General features: G+C 33.5%; 1 protein-coding gene and 1 long non-coding RNA gene across 3 annotated transcripts; both read right to left on the bottom strand.

The window, feature by feature from the left end:
* Nucleotides 1-843: 843 nt before the first annotated feature.
* LOC128132590 (uncharacterized) lies at nt 844-7,700 on the bottom strand. Its single transcript, XR_008230723.1, has 2 exons — nt 7,418-7,700; nt 844-1,079 (listed from the first exon to the last, which is right to left on the bottom strand). It is a non-coding gene; the product is annotated as an uncharacterized LOC128132590 (long non-coding RNA).
* A 1,213-nt stretch (nt 7,701-8,913) lies between these two features.
* On the bottom strand, nt 8,914-12,713 carry LOC111876385 (sodium/hydrogen exchanger 1). 2 transcript variants are annotated; one of them, XM_023872897.3, is made up of 16 exons: nt 12,539-12,713; nt 12,388-12,431; nt 12,085-12,323; nt 11,788-11,906; nt 11,595-11,692; nt 11,414-11,473; nt 11,281-11,327; nt 10,995-11,189; nt 10,823-10,869; nt 10,657-10,723; nt 10,456-10,556; nt 10,270-10,371; nt 9,954-10,092; nt 9,787-9,849; nt 9,607-9,690; nt 8,914-9,527 (listed from the first exon to the last, which is right to left on the bottom strand). In XM_023872897.3, exons 3-16 carry the CDS (start codon nt 12,289-12,291, stop codon nt 9,174-9,176), a joined length of 1,683 nt encoding a protein of 560 aa, XP_023728665.1. In that variant the 5' UTR covers nt 12,292-12,323; nt 12,388-12,431; nt 12,539-12,713; the 3' UTR covers nt 8,914-9,173. The 2 variants fall into 2 exon arrangements, with proteins under 2 accessions (XP_023728665.1, XP_023728664.1); XM_023872896.3 differs by lacking the exon at nt 12,388-12,431.
* Nucleotides 12,714-17,461: the final 4,748 nt, after the last annotated feature.

Below are 17,461 nucleotides of genomic sequence, written 5' to 3'. Positions count from 1 at the left end.
TGATAATTTTATAAACCGTTTATAATTGTGTAAATTATATATCAAATGAATGATAATATAACGGGTAACAAAATGTATGAACAAAAATATAAACTGCAACTTTTAGTAACATAAAAATAGAAAAACATCTATTATAACATTTGTATTAAAAAAGATATATATACAACGAATAATAAAAAATATGAAAAATAAACACTATAACTTTTAATAAAATAAAAACATTAAAACATCTATTATAACATTTATATTAACTCTTCATATTTAAATCACAAATCTCTTCAAATACATTAATGTTTTTAATGAGCAACTCTTTACAACCTTATAAAAGAAAGGAAAATAAAAAGTTATTAGTGATTACTAATTAATAATCATAAGTTAAAAAACTCTTGAGTTGTAACTAATAAATATACATAAATTAGAAAACTCTTGAGTTGTAGTGTGAGTTTCAAATGAATGCGATACTTGGAAATGTATATTTATTATTATTATTATTATTATTATTATTATTATTATTATTATTATTATATTCGTCTAAATAACTGGTTTTGATGCATCATTTTAATCCTTTCAATTATTAGACATAAATATATTTAATTATAAATTTATAACATACATAGGTGCATATACATGTTAAACAAATCACATATAATATATATATATTCATAAATGTCATATGTAATCCTTGTCGTAGTAATATGGATAAATTACTTTCATATGAAGAACATATCATGATAAGTCTATTATAATTACATATCAAACGTTCAAAATTATGTTATCTTTTAAATAAATTATGTTATCTTTTAAATATTGTCTTTTAAATATGTTGTGTAGGATAACCTAACAAAAAAATAATAGAAAATAAACATAATGAAATAGAAAAACTACAATCAAATAAATAAGAGCATTGAGTGGTTGAATATATAAATAAAGATGTTACATAAACATACATTTAAATCAAAAGAAAAAACTAACATTTGTTAACTTTGCTCAAACAAAAAAACCTATATCCATTTTATGAATCTTCTTTCTTCATTTAACACCATTCAACCATAGAAACTTGATGACAATTCTTCACTAACCTGCAATCAAAATATTTTTCTTGAAAAAGAAGAATCAGAAAGATATTCGAAGCAAAACATTGATGTTTGGAGAGCCACATTCAAGATTGAGTAATACACACAAATCACATATAAATATTAAATGAGAAATTGAATATAAAGAAAGAATAGAAAAGCTTCATTTCTTTTGGTTGAAAGAAAAAATCATATTATGATTACCATCGATGCGACATAACCCATTTCTTCAAATCATCATATTTGGATCGTGAATGCTTCAACTATATGAAAACTTTTGAATCATAATATCTTCAAATCCTTCTTACATGTAAGATTTTATATAAAACAAAAGACACAAAAGATTGGCCTTTATATAGTAAACTTTTCACTAAATGCTAATTAAACATAATATAAGTTATTAAACTTTTGAGTGTTAAATCATAATTAAGAAAACTTTTGAGTTGTATTAGTTAAAAAAGGGGGTTTCAAATGAATGTGGTTTGAGAAAGTTAAAAAAAATAGGGTTTCAAATGCATGAGATTCAAGAAAAAAATGCTAGCCTTATAAGTATGTGTGTGTGTGTGTGTGTGTGTATATATATATATATATATATATATATATATATATAGGGGTAGGTATAATGTGGATGGACAACTATTGTGCGGACGTGTGGACAGTGTTATTCTATGAGAATTACTAAGAGAATAAATTTTTTAGTAATGCGAATATGTTTAACCTCAAACAAATATCATCATCTTCATGCATTCTCACTAATTCTTATTCATTTTTGTTCTCACACATCGTTTTTCACTCTTTTTCATTCTTACAGAATACGACTAAATAAACATTCTAACAACATTCTGACAGAATGAGAATAATAATAAAAAGTCTATAATAACTTTATAGACGATTTAATTAGTGAGAATGTGTGATAATAACAATAGTTATGTAAGATTGAACGTATTCATATTATCAAATAACATATTTTCTTTGTCATTTTCACATAATAACATTATCCACATTTCCACACAACAGATGTCAATATATATATATATATATATATATATATATATATATATATATATATATATATATATATATATATATCACATTAAAAGTTATTAAGGTATTTAGAAAATTATGAAAAATAGTCTAGATTGCGTATTGTAGTATAAAACAAAATTACATAATGATCCTAAATCAACAAACTATAACAAGCTGATTGAAATTGCATCATCTTTTTCTTTTGGCTCCATATATATAGCCATAAACTTTTTTTCTTGAAATGTGAAGTATAAGGAAAGGAGAGGTGTAAAGATTAAAGCAAATGATGATATTATTATCTGGATATCAGTGATGAAAGGTTAGACACAAAAAAAAAACCACACTTAAATATATAATATATTATCTTTCACTTAGCAATTATGTCTGTGTTGGTATTAGACGGGACAAAAGAGGAGCACAGGTCTAAAGGGCGGGAAAGTAAAACAAAAATGAACACAGAACAGGAGGGAAAATTCTGCACTTTATTCACATAACAGGAAAATAACAAAAGGAGATAATACTAAACGTACATATTACCATCCTATTTAAACAACTAAAGCAAAGCTAAAAACTAGGAAATGACACTACCTATCTGCATAAAAACAGGAACCACATGCCTACATGGGTTGGACTTATTCAATTAGCTAGACTTGGTAAAAGGGTAAATAAAACGTGCATAATGACAAAGGCTCTGAATTATTTTGACATTTCCCCTTTAATTCAGAGCTTCCAATCTTCTTCACTCCAATAAGATTTCTCATTTCTTCATGTTTCACTCTTGTTAATGGTTTTGTGAGCAGGTCTGCTTTCTGCTCCTTTCCACATACGTGAGTCACAGCTATTTCACCATTCTCCGCACATTCTCTGATAAGATGAAATCTTATGTCGATGTGTTTACCTGCCATGGAACACAGGGTTTTTCATGAGTTCAAGGACTGACCTATTATCAACATACATGGTCACAGGTGTTATAGCTTGACATGTTATATTAGTGAGAAGTCGTCTCAGCCATATCCCTTGACAAGCCGCCATGGTAGCTGCCATAAACTCTGCCTCACAGGAAGACAGAGCTACACATCTCTGTTTCTGAGATGCCCATGACACTAAATTTCCATTTACATAAAACGCCATACCACCCGTGCTTTTCCTGTCATTTTCATCTTTTGCTAAATCATTGTCCGTGTACCCAATGATTTTGACTTCTCTTTCTCCTTTTGTGTATTCTAAACCATAGTTTAAGGTTCCGTTTACATACCTTAGTATGGTTTTCACGGCTTGAAGATGCTTTATTGTTGGTTTTTCCATGAACCTGACCACTCCAACTGCAAATGTGATGTCAGGACGGGTATGTGCCAAGTACCTTAGTCCTTCAACTAAGCTCCTGTATTTTGTGGGATTTACCAATTCTCCTTCTTCATCTTTTCTTAGCTTCAATTTGTGTTCCATTAGGCTTCTAGTGGGATTGCAGTCTAGCATTCGAGTCTTGGCAAGGATACTCTTTACTTATGCTTCCTGCTTCAGTGTGATGCCTATATTTTGTTGATTTACCTCAATACCCAGGTAGTAAGTAAAAAACCCAGATCGCTCATCTTGAATTTGACATTCATATCTTTCTTGAAGTTCTGAATACTTTGATCACAGCTACCTGTTACCAACAAATGTCCACATACACTCCCACAATGAAAATGCCATCATCCTCCTTCTTCGTATATACAAAGTATTCCAGTGCATATCTTATGAAACCCAAACTTTTCAAATACTTATCTAGACATGCATTCTAGGCCCTCGGTGCTTGCTTTAGCCCGTAGAGCGTGTTTGACAACCTGTAGACCTTCTATATTTCACCCTCTTTCTTGTAACCATCAGATTGTGAAACATATACTTCTTCCTCCAAGTTCCCGTTTAGGAACGCAGACTTTACATCAAGATGGTGCACTCGCCATTCACTGGTACCTGCTAGGGCCATAATTACGTGTACTGTTTCGATTCTTTCCACTGGTTCGAAAACTCCATCGTATTCAACTCCGTGTTTTTGAACGTATCCCTTTGCCACAATCCTTGCCTTATACTTCAGAATCTTTCCACTTGGGTCTTGTTTTAACTTATATACCCACTTCAATCCTATGGCTTTTCGATTCTTTGGAAGATCAACTAGACTCCAAGTGTTGTTCTTCTCAATTGACGCCACTTCTTCGTCCATTGCTTTTATCCATTTGTTTTTCTTACTCGCTTCTGTATATGATGCAGGTTCTTCATTGTTGCGTATCATCATGAGTTCTTCTATGGGTATTTGAATTTCTTCTGTGTTCTCGTACAAGTCTCTAAGTAGCCGGTAACGTTTTGGAGCACCATCGTCTGTGGAGCTCGAAGTAGTGCTCGGGGATGTAATCAGAATTTGGGAATTTAAAGTGATGGGTGAATTGGGCGTACCCAGTGTGTTTATCGACATACTTTGTGGGCTTGACTGAGAGTCAACGGGAGAATTAATGGGTTGGGAACCTTCAGCCCAATTACTATCAATTTGCGATGGACCATGTTCTTGTTGTGGTGTATTAGGTTCCCACTCGACTTCATCATCATAAACCTCGTCTAGGTTGTAATCTTCGACAGTGAAACTCATACCTGGTATCGCTTTAATCTTCCTACACTTCTCCCACACCCAACCTTGTTGTTCATCAAAGAGTATGTCTCGGCTCACATATATCTTCCCAGTATCCAAGTCCAACAACCTATAAGCCTTTGTTCCCTTTTCAATTCTTAGATGAACCAATCTCATACTCCTCTCGTCTAATTTCTTCAGGTGGCCTTTTGCAATTCTCATATGTGCGACACAACCAAACACCCTAAGGTGTTCGACATGTGGTTTTCTCCCAGTCCACATCTCGTAAGGAGTTGTGTCTTTCAATGCTTTCGTGTGTGCCCTGTTTAGGACATAAACCGAGTGAGTTACAGCTTCGCCCCACAGGATGTCTGACATTCTCATGGTCTTCAAATTACATCTAACCATCTCCAATACTGTTCGGTTTCGTCTCTCCACCACACCATTTTGTTGTGGGGGGTATGGTGATGTGTAGTGTCTCTCCAATCCTGTCTCATTATAGTATGAGGTGAATTGGTTTGACAGAAATTCACCCCCATGGTCCGTTCTAAGAACCTTCACTTTTTCACCTGTTTTGATTTCTACCTTCCCTCTAAAGTTCTTAAAGATTTGAAGAGCTTCATCTTTCGTTTTCATCAAATAAACCCACATCACCCTGCTATAGTCATCAACCAGTAACATGAAATACCTGTTCCCTGAGGGTGTAGGAAGTGAAACCGGGCCACAAAGATCCCCATGAACAAGTTCCAGTATCTTCTTTGATTTGTAATTCGTGTGTGAGGGGAAAGGATTCCTTGTCTGCTTTCTCACTAAACACCCTTCACAAGGCTGTAAAGGAATGTTTATCTTGGGTATCCCTTCAATCAACTTCTTTTCTGCCATGTGCTTCATTGAATTGAAGTTTATCTGACCCAATCTCGCATGCCACAACCATGTTGGGTCATTGATTTGAGCAGTCAGACACACTGCTCTAGCCTCTTCCAGCTCTATCTTGTAGATTCTATTGGGTGACCTTTGGACCTTCATTAACAGTTTTCCAGTAGCATCATGAACCCATAAAAATGGGTCCTTAATCCTGATTTCATCTCCTCCCTCTGCTAACTGACCCAAGCTAACTATATTACTGCACAAATCAGGAATGTAGTATAGCTCATTCAGCTTTCATTGACCACCATCTTTGCACTGAAACACAATTGAGCCTTTTCCTTTAATTCTAACTTTGGATGCATTCTGAAACTTTATATACCCTTGAATTTTTTTGTTCAAATCACGGAACTTGTCCTTGTCACCAGTCATGTGATTGCTTGCCCCAATGTCAAGGTACCACACTTTACTTTGGTTCAACTCTCCTTGCCTTGTTCTTAACTTTGGATTCACACTTTCTTCATTTAAGAATACTTCACCGACTTCTCTATCTTCAAGATATGACAATAGGAGGGCTGGTTCCCTGTCTTCTTGAATCAAGTTATTTTCTTGATTTCTTTCTTTTCTTGGATTCTTACACTCAGCAACATAATGTCCATAATCTTGACAATTATAGCATTGTACACTACTCTTGTCTTGACTAATGGTCCCACCATTGTTCCCATTCTTTTGGTGATGAGAGCTGCCTCTTCCACGACCACTGCGTCCACCACCTCTGCCTCGACCCCTTCCTCTTCCCCGTGATGACCAAGATCCACCACGGTTCCCTTTTGGGGTGCTTTTGGAGTCACCTTCAGCCTTCTTCTTGTTCTTTTCAGTCCATTCTTGTTAAGTCATGAGAAGCTTTTTATCATCTGGTTCACTATGGCCTTTCATACGTTCTTCATGGGCCTTCAATCTTCCCACTACTTCTTCAACTGTCATCACAGTCAAATCCCCAAATTGTTCCAGTGTAGAAGCAAACTATAGGAACTTGGATGGAACTGCTCTTAATAGCTTCTTCACTACATATTCTTCTTCCATGGTGTCACCCAGAGCACGCATAGTGCTTACTATATCATTCACCTTTACAGTGAACTCATCTACACTTTCTGACTCCTTCATATTCAAGGCTTCAAATTCTGCTTTTAAAGTTTGAACTCTTGCTGTTCTCACTCTGTCTGCCCCCATAAACATTGTCTTCAAAATGACAACAGCAAATCCACTGGTATCCCTTGATAAATAGTCGTCAATGCCATTTTGTCCTTCTTAACTTCAACTACTGTGTTTGTAGTCCTAGGTTCAACAGCATCCCAAACTCCTTGGGCCTGCATGAACACCCTCATCTTGATTGCCCAAGCAGCATAGTTGGACCTTGACAACATTGGATAATGAAGTGTGACCTGACTATCTTTTTCACCATTACCATTGTTTCCTGTCATCTCTTCAAGAGATTGATATTTGGGCATGCACCAGGTTTGCTTTGATAACAAATGTTGGTATTAGACATGGACAAAAGAGGAACACAAGTCTAAAGGGCAGGAAAGTAAAACAAAAATGAACACATAACAGGAGGGCAAATTCTGCACTTTATTCACATAACAGGAGATAATACTAAATGGGCATATTGCCATCCTATTTAAACAACTAAAGCAAAGCTAAAAACTAGGAAAGTGACTCTACCTATCTGCATAAAAACAGTAATCACATGCCTATATGGGTTGGACTTATTCAATTAGCTAGACTTGGTAAAAGGGTAAATAAAACGTGCATAATGACAAACAAAGGCTCTGAATTATTTTGACAGTTTGTGTACCTTCTTTTCCATTGTCATGCACTCCTTGATAACAAAAACAAAAGGAGAAGAAGCAAATTAGTAACCAAACATAGAATTGATGTTCATATATAGGGAAAACATTTCAAGGAACCAATCAATTAAGTACAATAAGTTGAAAAGTTAGTAACGAAACATAGAATCCTTGAAGATGTGTTTTTTTATTCGACGACGTTTGTTATCTTGTTGGTCAAATTACTCAAATCCAATTAAACAAAATTTCAGAACCTGAAGATGCGCTTTTGATTCGACAACTTACGTTGTTTTGTTGGTCAAATCCTGCCATCAAATTATTACCACCATCGGATTCTATTAATGGTAATCTTCATGAACAATCATTTATGGAGTATTGGATGACTTCGTCCAGGTTCCATTTGGAATCGATGGTCTGCTTCTTCTTAGTCTTGGTCTTGGTCTTGGTCTTCTTCATGTCTAGTTCCATTTAGCATTAAGAAGAAATCATCATACAAGAAAGATTGATTTCAATGAGTTTAAAATGGAGTCGGCGGCGTTGTTAATCCAAATTTGTTAGGGGCCCATTTTTTTATTTTTGCACGCGTTCATAATCAACCAACCGGCTTTGTTTTTATGTTTGTAGATTTATGCGTATTGCTTAGATTGATAAGGTTTTGTTTGTTTTTTAGATTTTTATGTCTTAATATAGAAATATATGGATATAATTTATATTTTATTTTCTAACAAAAAACCTGTTAATTTAGCATTGCGACTTTCCATTTCTAACAAGTCTATCACAATCTATCGCTATTTTGTTGGCAAAATATTTGTTGCTGACCTCCGACAAAGTTGTGACTGTTTGTTTGGTATCGAATTAGCGACAGCTAGTTTGGTCGCTAATCATGGTTAAAGTTTTCCTATGCCGTTTTATGCGACGGCTTTGTATCCACGGGAAATCCGTTGTTAAATCCCATCCCACAGCGACAGATTTGCTGTGGTGTGTGAAGCACAGAGTAGACCAAATTAGGAAGGTGGTGGCCAGCGAGGAGATCACAAGGGGCAACAAAAAGGGTGTTTGGTAAAGAGGTACACAACTGAGGGGGCATTATGATTATTTTATCACTATAAAGGTTAGAGAGATCTTGAAAGTACAATGAGTAAACGTGTAAGAAAAAAGAACGACCTAAGTTAGACAAACCGGAAAATATGTTTTGTGACTTTTAAAAGTTACATTTACACATAGCGATCGCCACACATATGACATGTAGTCATGTAGATGTCACATAATCAACATTAGTTGTGCAAGCTAAAAATATAATCAAGCTGCAAGGTGGAACCTTTTTCCATGTTTAAAGAGATATGGTATACAAATTGAAGGTAGCAGAAAACGAAACATATATGAAAATATGTTGCTACTCTACGACATTTAATTAACACTGAAAATTCTGAGTTTCTATATGTTTTCCATTTAATTTATATATGATATCACACTACAGATAGCTAGGCAGATAATGGACAGCGTACAATATTAATATCCATATTCATTGATATATGTAATGAGATATACAAAATCAAACAAATACTCATGAGATTTGTTACACATATATAAATATGAAATAAAACAACATAATTTACAAAACCAAAATTGAATCAAACCATCACTCACTTCACTTGACTATCTGTTTAATTAATTGCCTCCTTTAAGTCTGCCCTATAAAACAACAAACCCAGCACCATATATAATATCCCAAAAATAAATAAAATTAAAAGCCGTTTTGTTTTTTCAGTTATTCCCCCCTTCAGGGATCAAATTATGAACACTTTGTTCCGTAGGTGTCCCCGGAATATACGGGACAAAACCACGACCCCCAAAAACAGGACGCATAAAAGCATTATCAAACTTTCTCCAATAATAATGAACTGTATGAGAAGGTGTTGAAAGAAGCACACGTAGATTCGCTGGATGGAGCACCGATGTTGCTTCTTGACCCCCTCCAGCTTCCGGGTCCCGCTCATTTCCTAAAAGCGGGACCACAAACGATTTTGGGCTCGTTGGCTCTGACGAAGCCATTCGCGACATGTTTTTAGATGGAGGTAGCAATAGCCTCACTAGAGGCTTTGTTATCAATCCAAAAACCTACCCAAAAAAAAATATATTAAAAAAAAACAAACAAACATGTTATGTTAAATAGTAACCAAGATTAAGAGTACTTTACCACTGTACTGAAAAGGACTACAGTGATTGTACTTGTTATCATGATTGCATTCCCACGCAACTGTGTATGACCTAGCCTTGTGAACTGGACCATGAACAAAAAGTTATAGACTAGTAGAGACTTAAAACCATGATAGATGTTATAACTCATGGTTTAAAAAAAAATTATTAAATAATTGACCTGGTTATAAGCAAGGGCCATGGACACAGCACCTCTCATAAGACCAGCCCACCAAATCAAAACCTTAAAATATCAAAGTTTAAGGTAAGAAGTTGAGGATTTATTTTTAGTAAGATGCTTAAAGTGGAAACATGAAGATTAATAATAAGATCATACTTAGTACTTACTTGCTGCCTAAAAGTAATTTTCTCGTGTGCATTCTTCTTTGCTAAGTTGGCTAAAAATGATAAGGGGAAAACAAAGCATCCTCTTCCAACCAAAACTAACCCCAGTAAAATTGAGCTCACTCCGATTGATTTTCCAGGGCTGACATACCAAAAAAAAAAGAAACGATTATGACGAGGATGAGAAGGGCATTTACGACTTTTGTATCATTAACATCGGTTTCTGTCCAAAGCACAATAAACAACACAGTGCAACTTGTTCTGTTCTATTCTGTCAGATGTAACAAATGGATTGGGGCCTAAGTTTTATGCAAAATACCTGTCTTGTACGAAGTTCCATTTTTCAATATCCAAAGCATCCATACCAACATAAAGAAAGATAAAAAGCTCTGAAATAAACGACAGTGTTGCAAAGGCATGCCTGAAAATATGAGTGAGTAAAGATAGTGATGAGCTAATGAGTTCTTCAAAAATATAGTATTACAATTAGAGTAGGTAGGCATACTTGGTAGTGACTCTTGATTTTTCTGTAACATTATGCCAAGTGTAATGGGACATTACAATTCCACAGAAGAATACTGTGAGAATGCCACTCAAATAGAATAACTGCAAACATAGAATAAGTGTTATTTATTAAGTACCTAACTAACTACCCAAAGCTTATTAACTAATATAGGTTGAAAGCTAAATGTGGGAAAAATCTTACTTCAGCTAGCATATATGACATATAAGCCATTAGAATCATGATAGCAACTTCTCGATCCGTTGAATGTCTATAATTCAGCAACCCAAAGAATAGTTTTTTTTTTTTATATATATATAAAAATATCAACTTATGAAGAAAAAAAAATGCAATCTATAATTCTATGTACCTTCCAAAGTATAACTTTTTTATGATATACGCACTTAACAGCCCAGCCTGCATAAAGAGAGATAAAATGCCACGTCAGACGTCACATGATCATGTCTTCCAAGACAGAATTTAATTTTTTAAATGCTGAATATTTAGGAAAATTGTTAAGAATATGGATAGATGAGACTCACACCAGCTCCTAAGACTGTGCTTGTGACAAATAAATAGAAGAAATTTCCTACTAACTGAAATGCATCACTTGTTGTGATCCTACTTAAATCAAAGTTTTGGACTGCATTAAAGATCACTACTGATGTGGCATCATTCACTACCCCTTCCCCAAACACCAAACTGTACAATAAAGGGGTCTCATCTTGATTCAGCACCTGGATTGTTAAATAAGATAATATGTTATCTCACAAACAGGGTCTAATACTTTAATTATGATTATATAAAATCTTAATGATGTTTATTGACCTGCAAAGTGCAAACAGAATCTGTTGCAGAAAAGATTGCACCTAAGGCTGGAAAGGAAAAAAAAAAAGTTGGAAATGTTAGGAAATTAAGAGACATTAATGAAAAGTGATAAAAAGTAAGGAGTAAATGATACCAAGAAAATCTCCTAGGTCAAGAGAGCCAACATTCATTCTTTTGAAAATGTTTATAGCCCCTGTAAAAAGAAGTTAGACAAAATTGTTCATATGTGATAATTTACAAAATCTACATATATTTTATCATATGATAAAAATATGAAATGGAGATTGTATTAAAGTGAAGATGTTGGTTTATACCATATGAGATGATGGTGAAGGATATTACAGTGCCAATAGCACCAAATAGCACAATGGTCATGAAATTGCGGAAAAACTGTTTCTTCTTTACCTGGAACCTGTTGATTTTTTATTGCAAAGAAAATAGAAACATTCAAAGCAAACAGATCATAATTCATAATCATATATAACTTTTGAAAAGAGTAAAACACACCCTGCATTGAAGATGATCGGTGGAAGAAGGTAAATGAAGAAAAGGTCTTCACTAAAGACAAACAGATGTGAATTTGTTCCTCCAGTACTTAACAAAATAATAGCACCAGTGCATAGACCCTGTCATTGTCATCCACGAAAAAGTAACTATTAAATTCAAATTTCTTTTTCTCCTTTGATCACCAAAAAAATTGATCAGAATTCACAACTCCTGTGATTAAATCTATAAAGATTTCATCAAATTCCAGAAAAATAAACGTATTGTTTCGATTTTAATGATTAGCATAAATATACTTACGATGAATAGGGCGGTGATAGATTCATTCATCCACCGGCTCTCCTCCAAAAGATGGCCAATCACGATACAAGCACAAAGAAGAGCAACAAACAGATTCATATTAACAATGGAAGCGTACTCTGAGGTGCTAAGTGTAGTAGTATTCATCTTTCCAACCAATGATCCTAAATCAGCCCCCATTGTAGCCAATTGATCAGGCCCTTCCATCAAACTAACGACCAATATCAGAAGCCCTTCACCTGTCAAAACAATTCGTAAATTAGAAATTCACAATATCACGTCGATAAATAAACACATGAAAACCTCAATGGGGGTCGCCACCTCCAATTATTCATACAATCCCACTTCTGTATTATATAAAAAACGGATACATACGGATTTTAGCGTTAAACCAAAAAACGAATACATACTGACGCAGACGCACACACAGAGCCATGTATAGAGTTGAAATTACCAAAACGATAGCATAGATCGACGAATTTGAACAACGTAACAGAGAGATGATTCGGCCTGGATTTCAACACTTCAAAAAAATGAAAACGAATTCTGAACGATCGGCGACAATATTAGGTTTCACTCTCCAGAGAAAAAAGGAGAATGCTGGAAGGCCACGAACAAGAAGTGGAGGTATTCATATATGGAGGGAGAGAGAGAAGAGAGGGGCAAGTTTAAATATTGCTCAAAATTTTCAGGACCCTGAGCTATCCAACACGTACAAATTGAGTCCTTACAACTTAATTATAGTCAATGTTTTTCCTAAAGTATCAACTATGCGACGATCAGTCCCTTATATAACTTCTACAAGTTTTGTCGTTTGAATTTTATGCGAGCGATAAATTACTCTATTAGTAACATTATTAACATAAGAAAAATATATGATAATAAACTGAAAAATCATGAAGATGAATTAGAAACAGTTTTTAATTCTAAGATATCCTAATAATTATAATATGTGTTTGACATGTTACAGATAAGTGATAAGTTAACTTATTTTTTGATCTTTTTTAAGTTGAAATGTTTAGCAATTAAAATAACTAAAATCTAGTTAAACTAACTTTTCATAAGTTTTTTTAAAAAAATTATAATTATATCCATAATTAATTATAAAAAAAATATAGTATATTAAATGTGTTTTTATGTCATGTTATATATTTCTATTAGTTTCTCAGCATTTTTTTCAAACATTATTTTTTATTAAGTGGTTTTTCAGCTATCAATTAGTACGTCAACTGACTCTTTAGAGTAAGATTATAATTATAAGCTTTTTACTTTGTCATTTTCTTAAAAAAAATGTTAATATTTTATTATGTTTTGTAAAATTTACTATATTTAAATGTCACACATAATTTTGAAAACTATGTTACACTAAACAACAATAATAATCTTCAATAAGGATGTAAGAGAGAACAACTATTAACCCTACTTCATTTGTAATGATGTACGCAATTTTAAATAATGAACCTTTTAAAAAGATTGACTTTTGAAAGTTTCTTTAAGGGAAAGAATATAGAAGACTTTGAATGTTTGGGTTGGAAAGGTGATAATTGGTTGGAGTGGGGATGGGTCTCAAATGTATGAGTCGTGAAAAGAAAGGGGCTGAAAATAGAGAAAACAAAAGTTGGAGGACCCACAAGCAAATAATAATGTTCAAACCAGGATACACGCACTCATTTCCTTTTCGTTATGCTTCCATGCTGACCACTCATTACTGTCATACTTTCGCTCTCACTCGCTCACTTTTAAGGCACCATTTTTGCCCTTCCCCACGCCTCTTTTACTAAGTCCATACCAACTGCTTTAAAAATGACCTTGTTACCCTCGGATCTTTTTTTTGCACTGACTAAACAATAAAAACATCACTGTGTTTTTATAATCTTTTTAATATTTTTTGAAAGTTTATTAATTTTGCTGGTAATTTTTTTGTAACTGGTATGGTCTGTTGGTATTCTTTAGATTTTTTTTACACTGAAAAAACAGATAAAAACATCACTGTGTTTTTATAATCTTTTCAATATGTTTGAAAGTTTATTAATTTTGCCGGCAATTTTTTTTGGAACTGGTCGGTTAGTATTCTTTATTTTGTTTTTAGTTATAAACATTTACACCTTGTCTTCCAATTCAACTTAAAAAGGAAAAAAAAAATGATAGAAATGTGAAAAAAAAAAATCTTTCAATTTAAAATGATAGAGAGAAAAAAAAAAAAAAAAAAACAAAATGTTAAAATTTTCTTTTAATTCTCTTCAATTCAGGGACACGAAATACAAATTTATTTTTCTTTTATTTCTTTTCTTTTCTCTCCTTAGTTTCTATCACCTTCTTTTCTTTTATTTGCTAAAACACAAAAATTAGGCGTTATTTGTTAATTAAAAATTGATATTGATCCACCATTATACGGGATTTTCGAAAAAAAATCTTGCAAACTCATATGTTATGTTCTCAGAGTTCTTTTTGAAGAAAAGAGATACAAATAAAGAAGAGAAAATGAATGTTTTTAAGTTTTTTAAGGATGGAAGGGAAAGAAATAGGTGTTCTTGAGTTTTTTCTTAAACAGGGAAAGAAAAGAAAAATAAAGGAAGTATCTTCTCAAGTTTTATTTGTAACATCCCTAACTTTTCGGCCATTTTAAAAATATTTATTTATGCTTATTTAAAACAGAGTTTATTTATAAATGCGAAATTTGTCCCATAAAAGTATTTCCAGAGAAATATTTTCCATTGATTATTAAAAATTATGAGATGTCATAACTAATACAAGAAGCATAAACATAAATAGACATTACAGTATCTTAGACTAACAGTCTATATATCCTTCAATCTTTCATCATTCATGTACCTTTGTACCACTACATGTGATACAAGGAAACTGAGCGGGTCAGGTTGGAAAACTTGGTAAACACATAGGGTTTCCAACCCACATTATTATTATTATTATTATTATTATGTTGTTTTAAGTGTGTGTGTGTGTATGTATATATATATATATATATATATATATACACACCACATCAAATAGATTAATCCCCATTACACATTCCCGTTATTCTCACTCTTCGGTCCTAAATGATAATCTCAAGAGACATATCCTAGAGGATCTTTATAACGAGTAGACAACATTGCATCGGGGATTCCTTAGCAATACATGTCAGTAAGACAATCATGAGGGGGATAGAGTACTCGAATGAACATACAATTCATACTCACGGATAGTATAATTTATTAACACCTACAGGTTGCGAGCTTGCTAGTATTCCATTGAACTATTTAGAAGAGTCTGAGATTGTCATCAATACTCTGCTAGATGGCCGCTCTTAGTTGGGTATGGTCTCTGTCACACCCCCAAACCGAGACGGTGGAAACGTTCAAGGGCGGAGGACGTCATGTACAATATCATCACAATTGAATAATAGTAATCAAAGCAACAACAACCATTGTAATGATAATATAATGGTTACATTGTATTTGAAACCTAGCTTGAATGACTCTGAATGTATATAGTAAAAATTAAGACTATAAGCTATTATGCTCCGTCTTCTTGAAAACCTGTGCAAATACATGCCTACTGGTTTCCTGAGAATACAAGTAATTTTGAAAGTGTATCAACATTTAAGTTGGTGAGTTCATAAGTATTTTGTTTTAGAAAATAAGTTCTTTGTTCCTTGAAAATGTTCGTATATTCCTCCAGAAAATCATATATTTTCTTAGTAAAATGGAATGTAATCTTAGTCCCTTCGGACCAAAATGTATAAATGTTATCGTATTCTTGAGTAGTAATATTACGTAGATTTTAAATTTGTATAAAAACCCTTTGGATGCATGATTTCAGAAATGAAAGTTGTTTTATACTTGAAAACTGTGCAATGTAGTTTTATGATGATACAACCCTTAAGTATGCAAGCTCTTGGGTGAAAGTTACTCCATATATGTGAGTGTCTGCATCATAAAATAGTGTACTCCTAGAAAGACCTATAATTTCCTTCTATAATCCCCCAGTGTATATAAGTTATATAAAAATCAAGATCGAATAAACCGTCGAATATAATGGGTCTGCCCTAAGCCCACAACCAAACAATGAACAGGATCTAAGGCATACTCAACCATTTCCAAGTCGATCGTGTCTAAATTTTATATAACCCTGCCGTATACCCGTAGCAGTTATGTATGGAATCTAACCATTCTAGACGAAATGTAGTCTTAACTACCCTAAGACCGATAAGAGTGAGTGTTTGTTCTTGGAAATAGTGTACTGCAGTAGTGCATAATTAGAACTTCTTTCTTTGTAAATGTAATGTATGTTCAAGAAAAATCCAATATTTTCCTTATAGAATGAGTCGTAGTCTTAAAGCTCAAAGAACGAATTGTACAAGTATCTTCCATACTTATGATAGTAAGTGCAGTTTTAAATAAATAAAACCCTTATGAATGTAGGAATTCTCGTAAACTATATGTGTCGTTTCCCTATGTAAGTTATTATAACCGTGCAATTGACATAGTAAGCATGTTTCGACGTTCTTCAGGCGTCGGACTGTTTTGACATTTGTCACCCCAGACCTGTCGGTCTAACTATTGCAAGCAGCTTAGGGTGCAGGATTATCAGTCCCAATATAGATCTAGACACACGCTCTCCCTACAAGAGATTATGGTTATAATACAGTACTTTAAACAGTATCTAAGAGTACATTGAAGTAGTGCCTCACAAATTTGATTCAACGAGTTTACGTGTAGAGTAAGTGAAAACCCTTTTTGAAATGTAAGAATCCCCGTAAACTATATGTGTCGCTGTTTCCCTATGTGAAATATTATAACCATGTAGTTAACATAGTAAGCCTATTTCGACGTTCTTCAGGCGTCGGACTATTTTGACATTTGTCACCCCAGACCTACCGGTCTAACTGTTGCAAGCAGCTCATGGTGCGAGATTGTCAGTCTCAATATAGATCTATACACAAGTATCATGCTCTCCCTACAAGAGATTACGGTTATAATACATGAATTTAAACAGTACTTTAAGAGTATATTGAAGTGGTCTCACAAATTTGATTCAACGAGTTTACGTGTAGAGTGAGTTATGTTCGTAGTGTTGATGTACCATAAACTATACCTATTATAGTTTATCATAGGTGTACTTTCCTTAGTATGTTCGTAGTATTAATGTACCATAAACTATACCTATTATACTTTATCATATATGTACTTTCCTTAGTATGTTTGTAGTGATAATGTACCATAAACTATACCTATTATAGTTTATCATTGTGTACTTTCCTTAGTATGTTCGTAGTGATAATGTACTATAAACTATACCTAATATGATTTATCATATGTGTTTGTGATGATGAAGGACCCTTATATAAATGCCTATTTCTATTTCATGAAAGCAA

Source organism: Lactuca sativa, chromosome 3 (genome assembly GCF_002870075.4).
Source record: "Lactuca sativa cultivar Salinas chromosome 3, Lsat_Salinas_v11, whole genome shotgun sequence".
NCBI lineage: Eukaryota > Viridiplantae > Streptophyta > Magnoliopsida > Asterales > Asteraceae > Lactuca > Lactuca sativa.
Note: the sequence above shows the minus strand (reverse complement) of the source record. Positions and strands in the feature narration are given on the sequence as shown.

Bases quoted from the DNA above. Each gene is read 5' to 3' on its own strand.
- LOC111876385 (XM_023872897.3), bottom strand. From the start codon at position 12,291: ATGGAAGGGCCTGATCAATTGGCTACAATGGGGGCTGATTTAGGATCA. The intron at 11,693-11,787 runs GTGTGTTTTACT...AAAAATCAACAG, and splicing joins CCGATCATCTTCAATGCAGG to GTTCCAGGTAAAGAAGAAAC. The intron at 10,724-10,822 runs GTACATAGAATT...GCTGAATTATAG, and splicing joins AAAAAGTTATACTTTGGAAG to ACATTCAACGGATCGAGAAG.